Source organism: Nuphar pumila, chromosome 1, assembly GCF_984573655.1.
Source record: "Nuphar pumila chromosome 1, dmNupPumi1.hap1.1, whole genome shotgun sequence".
Classification (NCBI taxonomy): Eukaryota; Viridiplantae; Streptophyta; class Magnoliopsida; order Nymphaeales; family Nymphaeaceae; genus Nuphar; species Nuphar pumila.
In genome coordinates, this window is record NC_143249.1 from 50,153,847 (window position 1) to 50,174,131 (window position 20,285).

General features: G+C 34.6%; 1 protein-coding gene across 3 annotated transcripts in view; it reads right to left on the reverse strand.

Moving 5' to 3' along the window:
• Positions 1–226: 226 nt before the first annotated feature.
• LOC149848908 (phytochrome-associated serine/threonine-protein phosphatase-like) overlaps positions 227–20,285 on the reverse strand; it is a 30,845-nt gene continuing 10,786 nt past the window's right edge. Inside the window, exons 4-10 of one of the 3 annotated variants that reach the window (XM_089998056.1) lie at positions 8,188–8,245; positions 2,833–2,943; positions 2,681–2,731; positions 2,167–2,310; positions 1,987–2,076; positions 1,850–1,921; positions 227–701 (exon numbers count right to left, since the gene is read on the reverse strand). In XM_089998056.1, the coding sequence (XP_089854182.1) occupies positions 618–701; positions 1,850–1,921; positions 1,987–2,076; positions 2,167–2,310; positions 2,681–2,731; positions 2,833–2,943; positions 8,188–8,245 (610 nt within the window). In that variant the 3' untranslated portion in view covers positions 227–617. Of the gene's footprint in view, positions 702–1,849; positions 1,922–1,980; positions 2,077–2,166; positions 2,311–2,680; positions 2,732–2,832; positions 2,944–8,187; positions 8,246–20,285 lie in introns of all 3 variants that reach the window. The other 2 variants (XM_089998049.1, XM_089998064.1) reach the window with 2 other exon arrangements.

Consider the following 20,285-nt stretch of genomic DNA (forward strand, 5'->3'; position numbering starts at 1 on the left):
TCTTCATCGCAGCAATAACAATTACATATATATAGGTCTTCAACAGTGCGAACCATGAATAGGCTCCAACCTCCAAACCATCAAGCCGAATAGATGGACTGTTAAACTAGCACTAATTTAGGTATCTAAAACTCTAAAAACAATAAAAAGGTTGAGAAATATGAATAACAGATCCTGAAAATTATACAGAGAAAAAGCCAGACAGAACTGAAATCAGCAAACCGAATTGGTGGCAAAAATCTGAATTCCAACTGATAGCCATGCCAATCACAACAATATGTTAAGAGTGCATTTGCTTGTTTGGACTTCTAAACTGGACATTAACAAACACGTTTGAACTTCTAAAATTGAAATTAACATACAAACTACTAAACGTACAAGAAACAGCAGGATAGTTGATAAATAGAACAGATATACAAAAGAGAGATTTCCAAAACCGCTGGAAGAGGCAGCAAGAAGCACATAACAGGATTTCGGCTAACAAATAAGAAATGTACTGGGCAATTGATGATGTCTCTGAGGCTCTTTTAACATCTGCCTTCCGTAGCACAATGAATCCCCGCAGGTCAGCCTAATTTACAGGAGATGGAAACTCAGAGGCAAAGAATCGATCTTTCTCACAAGAAATAGGGTACTCCTGTCCTTGGCCCTTTCATTGCATTGTTTTCTTCTGTCTCTGTGAAGAACTTTACCTCTCTCTCCTGGATATTCCAAAATAAAGCACAAATGAAAAGAGAAAAGTACAATGATAGAAATTTTAGAAATTGATAAAAACAAATGCCAAATTTTGAAGATGATTATGACGCTTTTATAAAATTATACTCTAAATTTGAACATAAACAATTAAATGTGCGTGAATGCAGCCATGTCCCTGTCTGACACAGCTTCCATATTATTGTAACCACGTGTCCATATCGTATTCAGCCAAGTGAAGTCTGGTCGGATCCAAAAGGGCTTCACTAATATAGTGATAGTGATGATCCGACTTCCCATAATATATATATATATATGAGAAAGAGAGAGAGAAGTAAAGAAATTAAGTGTGGATCAATGTTAAAATCAGTTCACTAAGTGAATCAATTTCTTGAAAAAACACCTAAGAATCAAATCGAATAATTTGTAAATTGACTTTTTATCATCAGATGTCTCATGTCATTAAGCAATAAAAAATATTAAACAATTTTTAACCCCCTTAAAAAACATTTTAAAAATTGAATTGAATCGGCCCCCTTTAGAATCGTCATTGGACCGATTCGATCTGAATTCACCGATTCAGACCGATTTTAACATTGGTGTGGATGAGAAAAGATTATGAAAGACAAGAAAAAGAATCAAACAGGGCTTTCTGGGCGTTTTCACAAATCTGACCCCGTAGATATGTTCAGATAGTTCATTTGCTAGGAATCCACAATTGGAACATGTTTTTTGAACAAAAAATTATGTTTTTTCAAGTCTCAAATATTTATGAAAAAATTTGGGGAAATCATTTTTAAAGACTAAAAACCTGCCTAAATGTCAGAATCGGATTATCCAAGAACAATTCCCATAAAATCAAACACGTAGATATATGCCCACGATCAGATTTCCAAAAAGAAAAAGAAAAAAAAAAGCTGAAAACACCCATTCAATGGCTGTTTGCACCTTAAGGGTGTAGGCAGTCTCTCTCTCTCTCTCTCTCTCTCTCTCTCTCTCTCTCTCTCTCTCTCTCTCTCTCTCTCTCTCTCTCTCTCTCTCTCTCCACACACACATGTTACAAAATTCAGTGCCACATTTAAGCCACCAAAAGTCAACGGTCCTGGAGTAGAAACTATGAGCAAAGTTAAACTAGGGTTTTGAAGGTAAAGAATACCATGTTTTCGTTAAAGCTCAAGATAGATGCTACATTTCCACAGCGGTAACAGTAATTTGGAGCGGACCACACCTGCAAAACCAAGGTGAGCTCAGAATATGACAGGGTAATGAATTCCGAGGATTACTCACCGTTACCAGGCCCTTGTCTTGAAACATGTACTTGAGACCCTCCTGGACCAGTTGGTGCGCCCGACATACCAGCTCCAGATTGTTTATATGATTAAACTACAAAAACAAAGCAATGTTCATACAGCTTTAGCTCTTAGAATAAACATCAACATTAATCTCATTGAGCAAACAAACACTCATAGATACCTCTGATGTAACCCTTGACCCAAAAAGCCACCCTGCACCCCGTGGACTAACAGCCCAAGTTTCAATCTCTTCTGGGTCACTCCACATCAGATCACAGAAGGGTCCTTCATGTGGGATTTCACAATTTCTTTCAATGACCCTAATCTGAAAAAACCATTTTAAGATTTTTCAAATCATTATATCCAAGGAAATCCCAACAAATAAAAAAAAATGCCCATACAACAAAAAGATGTCCATAAGGACGGTGAATGAAACAAATGTGAAATGAGAAGTAATTCCAAGGTTTAAAATTGTTTAATACAAACATGTGCTGATTTTTTCAACATTGATTTTACACTAGCACATATGTAAAAGCTGTTTAGAGTCTTTAGACTTTAGATGCTAAAAAGCAAGGAATTTCAAGAAGTCGATTAGTTATAACACAATCACATTAATCATCCCAGTGTGATGGCACTACACCACTAAAACGAGTCATCAATTTACTTGGACTATGAAAGATGGAACAAAGAAAAACCTGATCTATTGTTCGAATGTCTGGAGAGAGACCGCCATGCACACAAAGAACCTAAAATGGTAAGAAAAAATATTCAAAATGAATAACGAGCGAGCTCAAACAAAGCTGCTAACTTCCTGAACTGCTAAGATATGCATGGGGAAAGAAATTACACTTCCATCAATAATTGCTGATAGGGTCAGGTAATCAAAGACATCTGTGCAATACCGCCACGCATTTGCATTGCCATATTTCCTCTGGCACTCGTCATAAAAACCATAGACCTAATGACATGCGACGAGAAAACATATTAGGAAAAATGTAAATTTGCAGCATATTAAGAGCATGTGGACAAGCATTGGTACTTTTTATCCAATAAAGGACCTCCAGGTACAACTTCTATACCACTGCAGAATGCTAGAACCAATTCAATCAAAGCTTAAGAAACAAACACATGCAATTTTCCAAACATCAGTGCACCAAAAACTTTCTCTTTGGGTTTATCAACCATTTATGAAAAACTTTTAAGTAGTGTACTATTATTTTGGTCCTTATTTGGAGCATGCAATACAACTGTCTTTATCAAAGGAGAGAGTTCCATCATAAACATTTTATTCGAGTTTTTATAATTACAAATAGTTGAGGAATCAACCTCAACTTAGTTCACAAGCTTATCCAGATGAGCATTTGTCAGACCATACAAGTGGTCATCCGCCGTAGAATCACATATAAAGCCACCAACAAGTATGACACAAACAATGAAAGACTTTCATTTATCTCAATATCTCCATGCATTATTCAATTCTATAGTGCCAAAGTAAATGTGAAAATGGGGCCTAATGTTGTAATGTGGTAAAGAATTCCCTCCAAGACACCTTTTTCTCATAAAAAATATTTCATAAGAGCCTCCCCTTGTAAAATCCAAGTTTTTTCTTTGGCAATTAAAATGTATAAATGATGAACTTTATCTGCATCTATGACATGAATGCAATTTCTTGGTTTTCTTGAATTTCTTGATTTCAAAATATTATGAAATTAAGTCTCAAGTTATAAAGAACATTGCAAGAATAATTGTAAATTTTAAAATGTGGACTAAACAAGAAAGTCAATTATTTGTATATTTTTAGATTATGGATCTTGGATAGATCATATTCAGATCCAAACTTTAGAATTTGAATCCAATTCAGATTTGGATTAAATATGAATTTGGACCTTAAATTAGGTAGTGGATTTAACTAATGATATTTGGATCCAACTCAATCAGGTTAAATATAATTCATGATATTTGGACCTAATTAGGGATGAATTGGGTTGGATATATAACTCAGGATATTTTGATAAAATCTCATTGGATTGAACCCATAGGGTGGGACGTTCACAACAACGTTACTATGGTTTCGGCAAAAATTTTGACCGATCGGTACCTTACCTATTAAATCGGAGTCAACTTCGACGTTCCTCATTTCGAGGCCATCAAAATCAACTATCTACACGACCAAATTGGTATTGATTTGTGTATTTTATCATCGACCGAAGTTCATACCTAATTGTACTTCAAAAATCAACATTTTTCGGCATTGACTAAATTTTCTTGTTGATCCGTGTGCACGATTAAATCTAAAAGACACGATTAAATCTAAAAGACTACCACGACGATTTACATTTCGAGGGCTATCAAATCAACTATTTAACATACAATTTTGTTGAGTCTTTGGGTTTGTAGGCCTCTCGAAAGGTTACAATGTCACTAGAGCCCAAATCAGGTAAGAAGACCCCACTTTTCTTCTATAGCTTAATCAATTTCGAAATTTAATAAGTTATGACCCATAATTTATTTACTTATTTTATTAATAAAAGAAATTAATATATATTAATCTCTTATATTAGATATGAGACTCTTGCTTAAGCCCATCTATAAATAAAGACCCTTCATATAACCATTCTTCTTCCTCGCATCTCCTTCTTCCTCCAAACCATTAGAAAAGTCCAGTCCTCAATTAAAGACTTGCAACCACCTTGGTGAAGGTCTAATCCAGCCTGAAAAAAGGTACGAGTGGAGGAAAAAGCGACAGTGTCATTGTGAAAAGCATGTTTTCGGTAGAGAATCTCTAGTTTTATGATGTTTGATTTCGAGATGCATTAGCATACCCTCTTTTTGATCCATGGCTTGGATCTTCGTGTAATCTATGCTTAGAACATCTATGGTAATTAGATCTCCATGAAAAAAAATTCAAAAAGGTATTTTGTAAGATCGATTTTGAAAAAACGATTTGGACAAGACTAGTTTCGCAACCCTAAAAAGCAAAAATCATGTGAATAAATAGATCAGTATTTTATTTGATTGTTCAACATGAATAATGAATGTAGAAGCATGTTTTTTAGTGTTTTTCCATGGATCTTGATGCTATAAATATGTCTCTTGCATAGATCTTAGTTAAAAATATGCGAACATCATTTTGAAGAAGGTTTTGCCAAAAACGTTTTAGGGTTATGATGTTTTATGATAAAAAAAGTTTATCTGACCAGATGTGGTAGATTAGGACATGTATAACGTGATTAAACATGTTATGGCATAAATAATCCATGATTCCATATTATTTTTATGTCTCTTATGATTCTTGCATAGATGAAATCGTATTTGAGATATTCTATAAAGGTTTTGTGATTTTTGGATTATGTTAATGTTTTAGCAAGATTAGCCTAAATATGATAAAAGAAATATTCTAAGATGTTGTAAATGTGTTTAGAACATTTAAAAATCGTGATTGTATGAGTTTCACCATGTTTCTTATTTTTGCTTAATAGATCTTGCATAAGTTTGGATCTTGGTTAATATGTTCTCATTTTTTTGTTTCAACTAGTCTAAAAAAAACAATATCTCTATAAAAATGAGGTCAATAAATAAAAATAAAAATACTGGAGTGTTCTATACATCAAGGGTTTGAATTTAGAATCTTATTTTGTCCCGTTTAGTTCAATTTGAAGGTCGAAACATCCATTGCAACAAAGCACACATTTTCTGCTCTATCAGTAGGACTTATCCGACCAAAGATTTTGAAAGCTCTAAAACCTTAATCAAAACTGATCAAAATAAATTGTGAAAAATCTAGGTGTAAGGCAACATGTATAAAAAGATTATGTAAAAAGGATTTTGTCAAAAGATTTTGCTGTAAATCTTGAGAAATTTCTCAAACCGGATTAAATTTTTGCAGTTAACAAGCTATCTGATATTTTTTCTGAACAGGGTAAAGTCCCAAAATTTTTCTGATTTTATTACAACGAATTTTGCAATTTTATTTCTTGGACTTTGTTCCTAAGATGATGGAGCAATCCCAGTACAGTTTTAACAGTTAAATCTGGTACCTGTGATTTTTTTTTGGGTTTTCCAAAATCAGGTTAACAAGGATCCGAACTGCACAGTATGACATATGTTAATGTCAGGTTATATTTTACTTTTTACAGCATGTTTGTTGATACTTAAATAGGATATTAGACTGATATGCATGTTAAATGCATTTCATTATTTGTTGTATTGGGCATGCCTAAATATCAATAATTAGCCTAATTTGATTGTGTACATGCATATTGAATGCATTATTATATTAATTTTATGGTAGAGACTAATCGAAAGCATGCATTGAGTGCCATGAATATTGTTGCATATGAACCCTCAATGTGGTTGCATGTTTGCATTGACACTATTAACAAGAGAGTTAATTAAGAAATAAAAAATAAAATAAATTCTTTTGTGGCTTATTGAGAGAGTAAGCAAGGTACTGACGGTTCTGTGGGATATTTGGCTTAGCATGAAAGGTTTCTTGTATCCCCCATCCACAAGACCAATAACCGGGAGAAATACCATGATTTGTGTGCGGTGTGGTAGGTAAGACTTATGAGGAAAATCTGATATATCGGGATTGCAGAAGTTAAGAACTCTCTTTATAAAATTATATTTCTTCTCCAGAGTATGCACAGTTGGGGCGTCATGCAGGCTAATAAGACACAAATGTTTAAAAATACAAACCTAGGTCGTATCTCCATCTAGGAGAGTCTCTGTCGTACCCATAGACCGATATTGACAAGTGAAACAAGAATGTGAATTGCATATAGATAGAACATGACATGTTTACTTAAGCAAGAAAACAATAAGTGAAGATAAGAAGTTATTCATGCATGAAGGACTCACAACAGTGGAATGGTAAGTTTAGGCATTTTGTAAATGTTCATGCATTTTGTAAATGTTCATGCATATGAATAAATTATTGTATTTATGTGAATCTTAGCATAAATAGATGTGCATTAAATTGACCTGCTATTTTGTTGTTAGCATGATTTTATGTTATTATCTGCTAAAAAATGTATTTCACGATTAAGATATGATATCGTGTTTAAACGCATTTTGATATCGTGCATTTATTGCAAGGATATTATTTTCTACTAGATTTTCATGAGTCTGGCCCATTTTATAAGGTTCCAGGTAGATTATGATGTGCAACTACAAAGCGAATGCGGAATGCTTGGGCGGCGTCGAGAGCCAGTCTTTTCCTTTCCCGAAAATAGTTTTGAAAAAATAAGTATTGTTATCAAAATACTCTGATATGTATTTTAAATTATTGAAACTGGTGATAATTGATTATACTTTAATGCCCAGAATGTTTAACCCAAAGAAAAAAGTTGTTTCTGTTGTTTAAAAAAAGGTTTTCTCTGAAATTTTAGGATTAAAATTTTGGGGCGTTTCACCCCTTGCTTTTTTATCTACTCCAATGTCTAGACTACTTGTTATAGTACCATAGAACTAAGAGGCCTAATCACAAAAAGAGTAAGAATCATCAGAGAGAACTTCATATGATGCTCATTTGTGTTTCTCCAAGAAGATGCAAATTCCTTCCTGCCCTTAGTCTGTGATGCCGCTAGTACCTTAATCTTTTATTCGTTATAATGTATGACAGCCATGCTCAGTTGAAATGAAGTCAAAAAGTTACTACAATGCTTTATTCTAGTTGCATTCAGTTGATTTCCATGCATCTTGCTTCTATTATAAAAAGAGAGAAAATCTTTGACAAACTTGTTGGAAATTGAAATCAAGCTTTTCCTTGAAACTCGACGCAAATATGCGGCATTTGCAACTGAGAAGGAGAACTTAGTGCATTATCATTCAAAGCAAGAATTTTCATACACAAGGGTTCTAAATTGGTCTAGAAGGAAAAGAGGCATTTCAAGGAATCTTCATCAATTATGCATACAAGCAGGATTCCCTGCCTTAAACACTTATACTTTTGCCGTAACATTGTAACATATTAGTTTCACCAAACATGAAATTTGCATGAACAAAGACGATTTAAGATGCAAAAGACAGGAAACAATATGAGAAACATGCATGCCTAAGAAAGAGAATAGAAAATGAGGGGCAGTAACCTCATAGCAAACAGCATTACCATAAAGATATGTTCTTTAAGCTATAAAGATTATAAGCTGAAATCTAATAAGGTCAAAACTAGTAGGAGGTACAGTGGTGATATTGATAATACCTGAGTCAGTTGCCTGCTTTCATGATTCCCACGTAAAAGGGTAATGTTTGCAGGATATCTGATGACAATTTCAGCCAATCAACAAGGCAAAGTATATGGTATTTTAAAAGAAGCAACAGTACTAGAAGCATGCAATTGAGCATATTATACAGGGTTAATATTTGGTACTAACAAAGGCATCGAACTGTTGAGCTGGAAGTCGTAGGCACCAGCTGCATCAACTTGATGTGACCACATACATGAGTTCAACATGGTTTGTTTGTCAAGGATAAAACCTTGGATCATGTTTTTCTGACATATGAACATGATTTTTGAGTTGTAAAGTTTTGGTACATTTTGGGTCGGTTGATTTTTGAAACCCTTAAAAACTTGCTTATATGTCACAATTCACATGATTAAAAGCTCATTTCTTACTAAACAAACCATGTAGATCACACCTGTAAGGTTGGATATACGGAAAAAACATGAGCTGTACTCAATGGTTCCGTACCTTCATTAGTACCAAATATTGACCCTATTATACAATAAGAAATCAAGTTATAATTTGCATTTCAAAAAGATCAATATTGGCAAAATGGTCAAAGTTAAATAATCCCATCATGTTCCTATTTCTTGATTCCATTACAATAGTTTTAAAGCACTTACAACTAATTTTATTGGGAGCAACATGAATGCTGTGAGAATGTATAACAGTACCAACAAAATGTTATTTTTTACTATCAGTAAAACAAGTACCCTAAAGTCACATGATCTTAAAACTATTTCACATAACCAACGCTGAATCAATTAGGTTAAACTTCAAAAAGATATTGTTTGACCATCACTTCAAATTATAGTCTAAGCTACCCAACCATGAATGTAGGTTTGAGAGAGGGAGAAAAAGGGAGAGAGAGAGAGGGGGGGGAGCACTCCACAATGCCCACGACCAAAATGGAAATTTCTCATATATTGATAATTTTGATGTTTTACTTCAAAAACACTTACATTTCTGCTTCATTTATAACTTCAACGGCACGAGCATTTTCCTTTTCTGAAAGGAAAGTAAGTTTTAATAGAGAAAAGCAAGGCAACAAGAAGTCACCATACTATGGAGCAAAGAAAAGAAAGGGAAGAACGTAAAATACCACACTATGACAAACAGTAAAAAGAATTCCAGTGCAAGGGTGTCGTAGTTGTCCAAAGTCTCCTCATCCCCAATCCATTCCAAGTCCAAATTCCCCCATTTCACTCTTTTCACTATTGCTATGCCCTAATGAATCTTACTGTATCTCTTTCCAAGTCCTCAAAATCCCTCTTATTTTTTTTCTAAGCAAGTGGTCGCCACCATTTCGAAAAGTACTCATATTTATGCCCTTTATTTCTATCCAAGGAGCGATAAAACACAACCTGCTGGTACATACCTATCAGGTCAATGTTACCCACTCCAGGTCAAGTTGAACACCTCCCTAAAGAAAGAGAAAACCCAAAAGATATGCAAAGTTGAGTCTTTCAAACAAGCGCTGTTTCTTCATGGCTTCACTATGCCATGGCACCCTCCAAGAAGATAAATATTTTCCTCTTGGCCCTCTACCTACAAGTGCAAATGGATTAGAGTTTGGCTAGATGTCTGATCCAAATGTGACACGTTATTTCTGGGTATGGATCTATTAAGGCTCAAATATATGTTGGGATTGGAATCATATTCCTGGATATGAATCCAAGGTTTGAATATATATATTTGAAATGAATTTGGATTTTCTTAATCAGATTATATTTAGATTCTGATCAATATCTTATGTTGGATCGATGTTTGGATTCAGAGAAAATCTGATCCTTTTGAAACTTTTAGATGTGAATGCACACAATAGGTATATTCACCTTCTAGCTTGGGTCTCAGCTTGCAAGCCTAGAGAAGCGGATGGTCTGGCCCTATGCGATCCACATAGTTTGGATACGAGTTGCCTTTCGAAGCTAGCATGGGCGAGTGTCTTTCAACAAAGTTACTTTGAATAGTATTTAATGGTTTCTTATCAGGAATTCCTTGGGATCTTGGGCTTGAAAAGCATAAAAGCTGAGATGAAAATGAAAATCCTTAAAGAGCCAAGTGAACAGACAGTGATGGCTTAGCAGTGGAGATATTGCTTGACCCATGGTTGTCACTACTCACTGATTTGCCTTTTTAACTGCAAGTTAAATGTTCAGCTATACCAACAACTCCATCATCTTGCAATAGCAAACATGCTTGATTGTATTAATTCTCCCTTAAGCTAACTAGTTGATGATACCATGCAGGTAATGGGTGAACTCAGAGCTTCTAGCAAATCAATCTTGGAATGTTCCTAAGATGGATGAGATGTGATGGACAAAACAATTTGTGCACGAAAAAGGAGATGTACTTCACTAGAGCAAGTTCATCTGATGGCAAAAACTATATTCTTAGCGCAGTTTTGATTCTCAAGTTTGTGCTGGAGGATTGTCTTCCCACACATGATAGATTGGCTTAGCATGGCGTGGCTATTGTTAGCAAGTGTACTTTTTATCATAAAGCCTTGAAGACATCCATCTCATCTTTCCTTCAACTGCCTTATTACCAGTAAGCAGATTTTCAAACATGTGACATTCATATGAGATGCAGAGTTTCTACACAAAAGTTGGAAATATAATTGATCAAATAATGGGCATGCTGACCCCATGCTGGCAGGTGGGTTTTACTAAAGAGATCGGTCTGGGAATTTGTCAGTGGTGATATGGTGCAAAGGAGGTGTCACATCATAGAGAATGAGATTGGTTGCCAGACGTGTTGCAGCTACTAGATAAATCTAATAATATCATTGTTGAATCATCCAGAAGGGATTTCATTCATATTTCGAATGATCAGCTTGAACGTTGAGGTAAGTAGGGGTTGGTTAATGCATGAAGCCCTGGTGACTTCCAAGAGATGACAAATCTTCCTCAGCAAATACATTATATTGGGGGATCTAGGCACAAAACGTTGGTCACTCGATTCCTTTCTTCCTACTAATATAAGTAAAGATCCCCATAAAATACTCCCTCATTGTCGGACCTAAACACCTTGACGTTCACATCAAACTGGGTCTGCACCACTCTATGATAAAAGAAAATAACCTCAATCAATCTTGTCCACATAAAAAATCATGGAAAAGTTGGTCATTCTTCTCAAGGTTGTAAGTAGTGGATCGTAACCTGTATCGGTCAAGCCCAAAGTAGGATATGTATTTTATCATAAAAAATCATAAATTTCCCTACAAAATTCTTTAAAAATCTAAAAAAATCTGGAAAAAAACAAAAAAATCATAGAATATAAGAACACAATATATTTATGTAATAAAATTAACTAAACATAGATATGTCATTAAACATTTAACAACACGCATTGCACAATACATTTAACAATACAAAAAAATTAATGTTTAATAGCACAATATATTTAACTAAACATTCAAAAACATATGTCTATATATAAAAGTCATCTTCAATATCAAACTTCAACTCAATGATTTCCTTCATTTATTGCATCATTCAGTGGCTTGAGATGATGGATCATCTTCATTTTCTGAATCAGTTTCTCCCACAAATGTTAAGTGTATTTGTGTCTTTTATCTTCTATAAGACTAGTAAGAAGCTCAACACTAATATCAAAAGGAATGTGATGTGTACATAATTTTATAGTAGAGTTGTTATGCCCCACAACATAACATTTAAATCTATGCAATCCTCCAAATCAACTGTACAATATTTCAATGTAGAATCCTTTGAGAGGCATCCTCCAAGACCTCCACCCTCCATTGACCTCCTAAAGAATGGATTACTAAATCTAATTACTACAAAGATGTAAAACAAAGCTCAATAACACACTTAAGGACAAATTTTGAGTTCTAAGGGCACAAAAAATGAGATTATGAGTAAAAAACTAAAAGTTATATCTTTTAAAAACATTAAAAAAAAGAGCTTACCCTCTTTCAACTTCAATCATACACAAATGAAGCAAAGAACGAGCATTTTTTACCTTATCTCACTTGAGTGAAAATTGGAAAAAAATGCACTCTTACGCGAGAAAACCACAAAGGCATCTTCCTTGAGCAAGAATCGGATCCCAAAACCCTCTCAAGTCTCCTATGGGTGTGTGGGTAATGGCCTCTACACAAATGGAGAAATCGGCCCTAGAAAGTTCTTTAAAACCCAAAGTAAAAAAAAAAAGTTTTTGCTCTTTTAAAGTGCGCATAAAGTGTATGGCAAGATTTACCATGTATTGTGTGATACAATACAATACAATACAATATAGAGGTGTATCATATGATACACCCGATACGGATATGATACACACCCGTATTGTGATACAAGTGTGTATCATATTGTTAGAGTAAATACAATACATATTGTACCGTATCGTATGATATGGTACGATACTTACAACATTGATTCTTCTTTCTAACATAGCAGCGAGTTCCTAGGCTCTAGAAGAGAATTGCATGTTCATGATAGAGTCAAGGGATGAGAGAAATATGTTATACCAACGGATAAGAAATGATAATTGATATAACATTTCAATGTAATTAGGTTTACATTGAGCAGGTCCCCAAGATTGTAGCTCTTTAATGAGAGATTTAGTCAGATTAATTGTATTAGCTCAGGACTGTACTTGGATAGACAAACTCCCTGAATTGGTATATAAATTACTGCAACTTGTATTCATGATGTTATAAGCACACTTTGTTATTATTAATGAACTGGTAGAAGACTGCCCAACCCCAGCTTGCCTATCAGAAAACGAAAAGATTGACTTCAACCTTCATTGACATATCCAGTGTTACCACTTACATTTCAGATCCCTACTCCATCGTATCTCATTTGGATCCTGGATTAAGATCTAGTGTATCTAATGGAAATTTGGATGGATACTGCACAAAAGGGACACTAGTGTACTTCCACGGGCAAGAGATCAACATTTAGGACTTTACATAATGTCCAAAGTCTACATATAGGAATGAAAAGGAAGATTACACTGAAACTACAAGAAAATTTACTGCTTAACAAAAAAAGGAAGTTTATCTACATGATACTAAGAATTCTTCCCACATGATCATATACTATATCAAGAGAAGACATATACATCCTAGGTTCCCCTATGCACCTAGGAGTACACCTGGCTTCAACCTTGTGGCTTTGAACTCATGACCTTCACAAGCCCTTGCATGCTAACAATTAACTATCATAAAGAGAATATAGGTGTGATATTGTGATATTTATAAAATAGCTAAGATTTCAACGTAAAACTAATACCAAAAACCTAAAATAGTAGGGAGAGAGAGAGGAATAGGAAAATGTGTATGAACTGTGTGTTAAAATGTAACATATAAATATATAAAATAATAATAATATTATATTTATTATTATATATATTTGTTTGTTTGTTTTACTTTTTCTTTTATTTATATGTTTGTATCTAGTTCAATAGGAACTAGATACCCTTTTCAGTCAAGTTTCAGTTGGAACTTGACTGAGATATAGTGGTTGAACTCTAGTCCAACAACTATAATAAGAGCCGTTGGACTAGAGTCCAATGTCTCTTTCTTGGGAGAGCTCCAAATGAGCTCTCCCCACTTGTTCTTTGTATAAATAGGGGTGAACTCCTTCCATGTAAATCATCCAAAATGCTTCTTAATCATTCTTGTTATTAATAAAGATATTTTTATTTCATTGTTGTGTTTTGCTTTTATACCCTTTTATGGGTTTTACTTGAAGTATCTTTTTAGACATTCTTGTGGTGGATTCAAGTGTTTGTGTGGAAGGTCACCATTTCATTACATGGTATCAGAGCCGTAGCGATCTTAGATCGTAAAAAGCTTCTGCCTTGTTTTCTGTGCCTCAATTGCAAAAGGTGTTTCATCACCTTGTTCTTGACTCAAGAAGGTTCGTTTGAAGAAAGAGGCATTGAAGTAACACTTGCTACAAAAGTTTGTATTCATCACTCTCTTTGCCTCTTATCTCTTTTTCTATTATTTCACTCTTGTAAAAGGTCGATTATAATGATAAAATCACCATCATACCCATGAAGCTAAATGACACAAATTATGGAATGTGGGCTTCGATTATGAAGTACTACATTTAGAGAAAAGGGTTATGGGGTATTGTGGATGGTTCCGATTCAGAACCTAAACTATCTCTCACTAAAAAAGAGGGCGATAACGAAGTTCCTTTAACGAAAGGGAAGAAGAGCAAGGCTTTAGAAATTTATGAAAAGAGTAGAGGATAGAGCATGCAAAAATTATGTCATGGCTAATTAATAGCGTGGACATTAAAAAATGCTCTAGTCTTGCTAAGTTCGAGCATGCCGATAAGGCTTGGGAATACCTCAAAAATATGTATTCCCTTAAAGATATTGCACATGTATGCAATTTACAAGATAAAGTTTGGACAATGACTCAAAAAGATAAAATCATTCAAGAATATTACAATGAGTTGTTCGAACTTTGGGAAGAATTGGCTCTTTTAGATCTAAAATCACATTGTCCTGAAGACATTGAGCTCCGTAAAAAACAACTTGATACGGAGCATTTTTATCAATTTATAAACGGTTTGAGACCGGAATTCGAGTCGACTAAATCGGCTCTTCTTCATCAAGGAAAAGTTTCTTCTATTATTGATACTATAGAGGAACTAACTATGGACGAAAACAGAATTAGAAAGAATACTTCAAAATCCGAAGATGATTCTGTTCTAGCTGTGTCTAGACCGGGTAATCATGTACGCTCTTACAGACCTCCTCATTTCAACAAATAGAATGGTGATTATGACAGGAAAAAAGTCATTTGCCACCATTGTCATGAACCAGGGCACTATAGGCTTCAGTGTCCTAAGCTAAAAGAGCTCAGAGAAAAGAGAGTTGTGACTGCTAGATCGAAACTCAAAGATCAAGATGCACCGGTTTCTATGGCTCAATTAATGGAGATTATCCAACCCTTTATCAAAGGAGCTTCCTCCTCATCAGAAGCCTCAACTGGAGCAGCGGTTTCATCCTTCTCTGATCGAGGTAACTTTCCTTGGCTTCTTGACTTTGGTGTTTCTTTTCATATGACTCCAAATGGCAACAGTCTATCCGAATATTTTAAAAATAAATCAAGTGCGTCAAAAGTTTTTACAACTGATGGAACCTTTCTTGAAATAAAAGGAACATAAAACTAAGAAATTTTTTATTCTAAAAGTCAGATTTATTCCTAAGTTAAATTTAAATCTTTTATTTGTTTTTCAAATATCTGATTATGAATGTAATGTCTTATTTTCTTCTCATGGTTGTTGGATGTAGGATTGTCACTCAAGCAAGCTGATTGGGGAAAGCCACAGAGAATGAAGACTTTATTACATGGATTTTTTGGAATTGCCTAAGAATGTTTTTTGTTATAATATTCAGAAAATTGAGTTGGATTTATGGCACAAAAGACTTGGTCATTCTCATATAGTCAAGATCCAATATTTTTCAAGTCTAGAAAATTTTTGTAATTCTGAGAATTTTATTTGTAAAGATTGTATTCTTGGCAAAATGAAAAAATTACCATTTCATGATAGAACCTTTATTTCTTCTAGACCACCTATGTCACATGGGTGCGGGTGCTAGCGCGGGTGCGGGTGCGGGTGTGGGGATTCGGCACTTCCAAAAAACCCGGGTGCGGGGGTGCGGCAGGGGCAAAAATGTAAATATATATATATATAAAGGGGGTCAGCTGTTGTCTGTCAGCTGCTGCAGCTGACAGACAGCTGCTGTCAGCAGACTGCTGCAGCTGTTCTGACAGACAGCTACTGTCAGCATTACTTTTTTTTAAAAAAATTCGCAGCCCATTTGAGCAAAAAAAAATTTAAAAAAAAAATCCAAAACAAAAATGGACCTAAATGATCCTGGGTGCGGTCAACGCACCCAGGATAGGGTTGACAGCACCCGGTGCCGCACCCGCACACGCACCTGCGTCGAGTCGCGTCGACGCGGGTGCAGCACCCTGCCGAATCCCTGTGACATAGTAGACCACTTGAACTTGTACATTCGAATGTTTGGGGTCCTGCACCAATTATTTCAAAAGGAGGATTTACATACTATGTCATCTTTGTCGACGATTTTTCTAGACATACTTGGATTTATTTTGTTAAACATAAATCTGAAGTCTTTTCATACTTTCAAACATTTCATAATATGGTTAAAAACAAGTTTCAAAATGATATTTTCATTTTTCGCACAGATTCAAGGAGAGAATTTATGTCCAAAGAATTCAAGGATTCTCTCAATATAAATGGCATTACACACCAAAGGTCGTGTCCATGTACACCACAACAAAATGAACTAGCTGACTGTAAACATCGACACATTATGGAAACAACTAGGATATTATTAATAGCTAATCAAGTTCCAAAGATTTTTTGGGCAGAAGTTGCCCTAAGTGCTACCTATCTAATTAATCAAATGTCATCTTTCTCTTTGAAAAATATAACTCCTATTGAAAAACTTGTGAATATTTCCCCAGACTACTCTAGATTGAGAGTATTTGGATGCAAGTGCTTTGTTTTCACTGACAAAAATGATAAACTCTCTTCCCATGCGATTCCCTGTGCCTTTTTAGGATATGTTGATAATAAAAAAGGCTACAGGTGTTTTGACTTTCAAAATGACAAATTATATGTATCAAGAAATGTCTCTTTTATAGAAAAGGAAAGTTTCTTTGATATTTAAAAACGTAAGGAAGTCACTAAATACTCTTTTCTGATAAATCTAACATCAAAACCTAATCTTGAATATGACTTTGACAGTGATCAAAATACTATTGATGTTGAACACAATGTTGACAATGAAGAGCAAATCCATAGGGATGTTAGATTACAATATTCAAGACAAAGTGAGTCAAAGCTTCCACGTGCACTCGAAAAATATTCTGAAGCACCAACCAGAAGGTCGTCCCGAGTCTCAAGACCTCATGAAAATTTTGTGTCATACGAATTTTTCTTACCCACCTATAGGGCAGTTATTGCATTAATACACTCATATGAGGAACCATCATCATACTCTCAAGCCAAAAATCATGTAGAATGGATAGAAGCCATAAGAACTAAGTTAGATGCACTTGAAAGGCCTCTACTTGGACTATTCAAGATCTTCCTATAGGTAAGAAACTTATAGGGTGTCGATGGGTTTATAAAGTTAAAACCAAGAGTGATGGAACTCTTGAAAGATATAAAGCCTGATTAGTGACCAAAGGCTATGCCCAAGAATACGACATTGATTATAAACAACCCTTTGCCCTAATTGCTCGTATGACCACTGTTAGAACATTAATTGCCTTAGCTTCTATTAGAAAATGACCCATATTTCAGATGGATGTCAAAAATGTTTTTTTAAATGATAAATTAGTTGAAGAAGTGTACATGAAAGCTCCACCTGGTGTTAGTATTCCCAAAGGTAAAGTTCTTCGTTTAGAAAAGGTTCTTTATGGTCTTAAACAAGCACCAAAAGCTTGGTATGACAGGTTTAGTCAGGTTATACTTAATATTGGTTTTCAATCCTGTTTGACTGACACTACTTTGTTTATTAAAAGTTCTGATGCAGGGATTATAGTACTTCTTCTCTACGTGGATGACTTATAGTACTTCTTCTCTACGTGGATGACAAGATCATCACCAGAGACTATAAACAAGGAGTTGAAAATATCAAAAAACTTCTTAAAACTCATTTTGAAATGACTGATTTAGGTTTATTAAAATATTTCTTAGGAATTGAAATTGATATTCCCCTCGAGTGTATTTAATGTCTCAATCTAAGTTTGCTTTTGATATTGTTTTCGGGTCTGGAATTACAGATGATAAGAAAGTGAACACTTCAAAAGTTGTCAATGTTAAGATGAAAATTGATGATGGAGAAACTCTTGAAAATCCTACTCCTTAGAGACAGTTTATCGAAGCACTTTCCTATCTTTCTATTACTATATCAGACATAGCACATGTTGTATACACAGCATGTCAGTTTCAACATGCTCCTACCACAGTCCATGTGAGAGTCGTTCTGCGTATTGTTAGATATATTAAGTTCTCTCCTTCACGAGGACTTTTCTTGCCTTCTACCTCCTCATTAGATCTAATTGCATATACTGATGCTGATTGATGAGGTGATCCTAATAACAGACACTCAACTACTGGTTTTTGTGTTTTTCTAGGTGAATCATTAATTTCGTAGAGATGCAAAAAACAACAGAAGGTCTTTCTCTCATCCACAGAAACTGAATACCGAGTCATGGTAACCACGACCATGGAAGTAGTTTGGCTCAGACGTATGCTCGCCGACATGAGAGTTAAAGCAACACAAGCTTCGTGTATGTGTTGTGACAACAAGAGTGCAATCTATATTGCAAGCAACCGAACATTTCATGAACGCACCAAACATACTGAAACAGATTGTCACTACGTTAGAGAGGAAGATTTACATGAAACCATTGATCTGTCATATGTTACATCAGAATACCAATTAGCATATTTCTTTACCAAGCCTTTTGTTGCTCCCAGATTTCACTTTCTTTTAGACAAACTTTCGCTCATTGTACCGAAAGTCTAAGGGGGAGTGTTAAAATGTAACATATAAATATATAAAATAATAATAATATTATATTTATTATTATATATATTGGTTTTTCTATTTTTTACTTTTTCTTTTATTTATATTTTTTGTATCTAGTTCAATAGGAACTAGATACTCTTTTTCAGTCAAGTTTCAGTTGGAACTTGACTGAGATATAGTTGTTGGATTCTAGTCCAACAACTATAATAAGAGTCGTTGCCAACGTCTCTTTCTTGCTCCCCACTTGTTCTTCTTTGTATAAATAGGGGTGAACCCCTTCCATGTAAATCATCCAAAATGCTTCTTAAGCATTCTTGTTATTAATAAAGATAATTTATTTCATTGTGTTTTCCTTTTATACCCTTTTATGGGTTTTACTTGAAGTGTCATTTTAGACATTCTTGTGGTGGATTCAAGTGCTTGTGTGGAAGGCTACCATTTCATTACATTGTGCATTTCCAACACTTTTTTCGAAAACATGACCTTGCATGGCATGGTCGAATTGCTAGGGATGCACTCTTGGATCATGTTTTTTTTTATGAAAAAACATTTTTTGAGCTTTGAAATTGAATCATTGATTTTTTAAGCTCTATGAAAACATGTTCATGTGTTGGAGATTTTCAAAATATCACCGGAACCGAAAATATTGTGACATTTTTAAGAAAATTTCAAAAGGCATCTTTTTTTATATATTTTAAGTATCTTTTTTGTTTCTTTTATATTTTAAAAGTTTTTCTAATTGTTTCTTTATGTTTTTGTAAGAAAATTACTACAAACCCTATTATTTCTTGTCTTTTTTATTGTTCACTATATCTTTTTCCAATTTTTAAAGCTTCCAAGATTTCCCCAAGAAAGAGTTTTTCTCCATTACATAGAATAACATCTATAGCTTTTCTGGTTGTTAGATTAACCAAGATACACATCTTAGAATTTGGATCTAGCTTCTCTTTTGAGCAACGTTGTATTGTACCATATCATATGATATGGTACAATTCGTATTGTTACTATGAGAAATAATGATACGATATATGCTTGTATCGTGACACGAGTGTATCGCATGTGTCATACGATACAACCATATATTGTACTGCTCTGTACGATACGGGATGTATTGTATGATACACCTCAACGCACTTTAAAATTGGTTGCATCATAATTTGTTGTTTTTTGGGGTTTTAAAGACCTCCTAAAGGCTAACTCCCTTATTTGTGCCCTGGCCATTAGGGGGGTATCCATGCACCTTAGAAGTCGTGAGAGCGATTTGGTGAACGATTTGTGCGCAAGAGAGAGGGATTTTGCGGTTTGCTCTAGTAAGAGTGCATTTACACCATTTTTTCACTCAAAGAAGTGGGTTAAGGTAAAAAAATCTCTATTTTTTGCTTCTTATTGAGTTTTTTTGGGGAAAGATTGCATCAAATGATTTGGCGTGGCAATGGGGCACGAAGTAATGAGTGAAAATTGATTGAAAATTGAGTGCAACTATTGTCATACTATTTTTCGAACGGTATCGCTT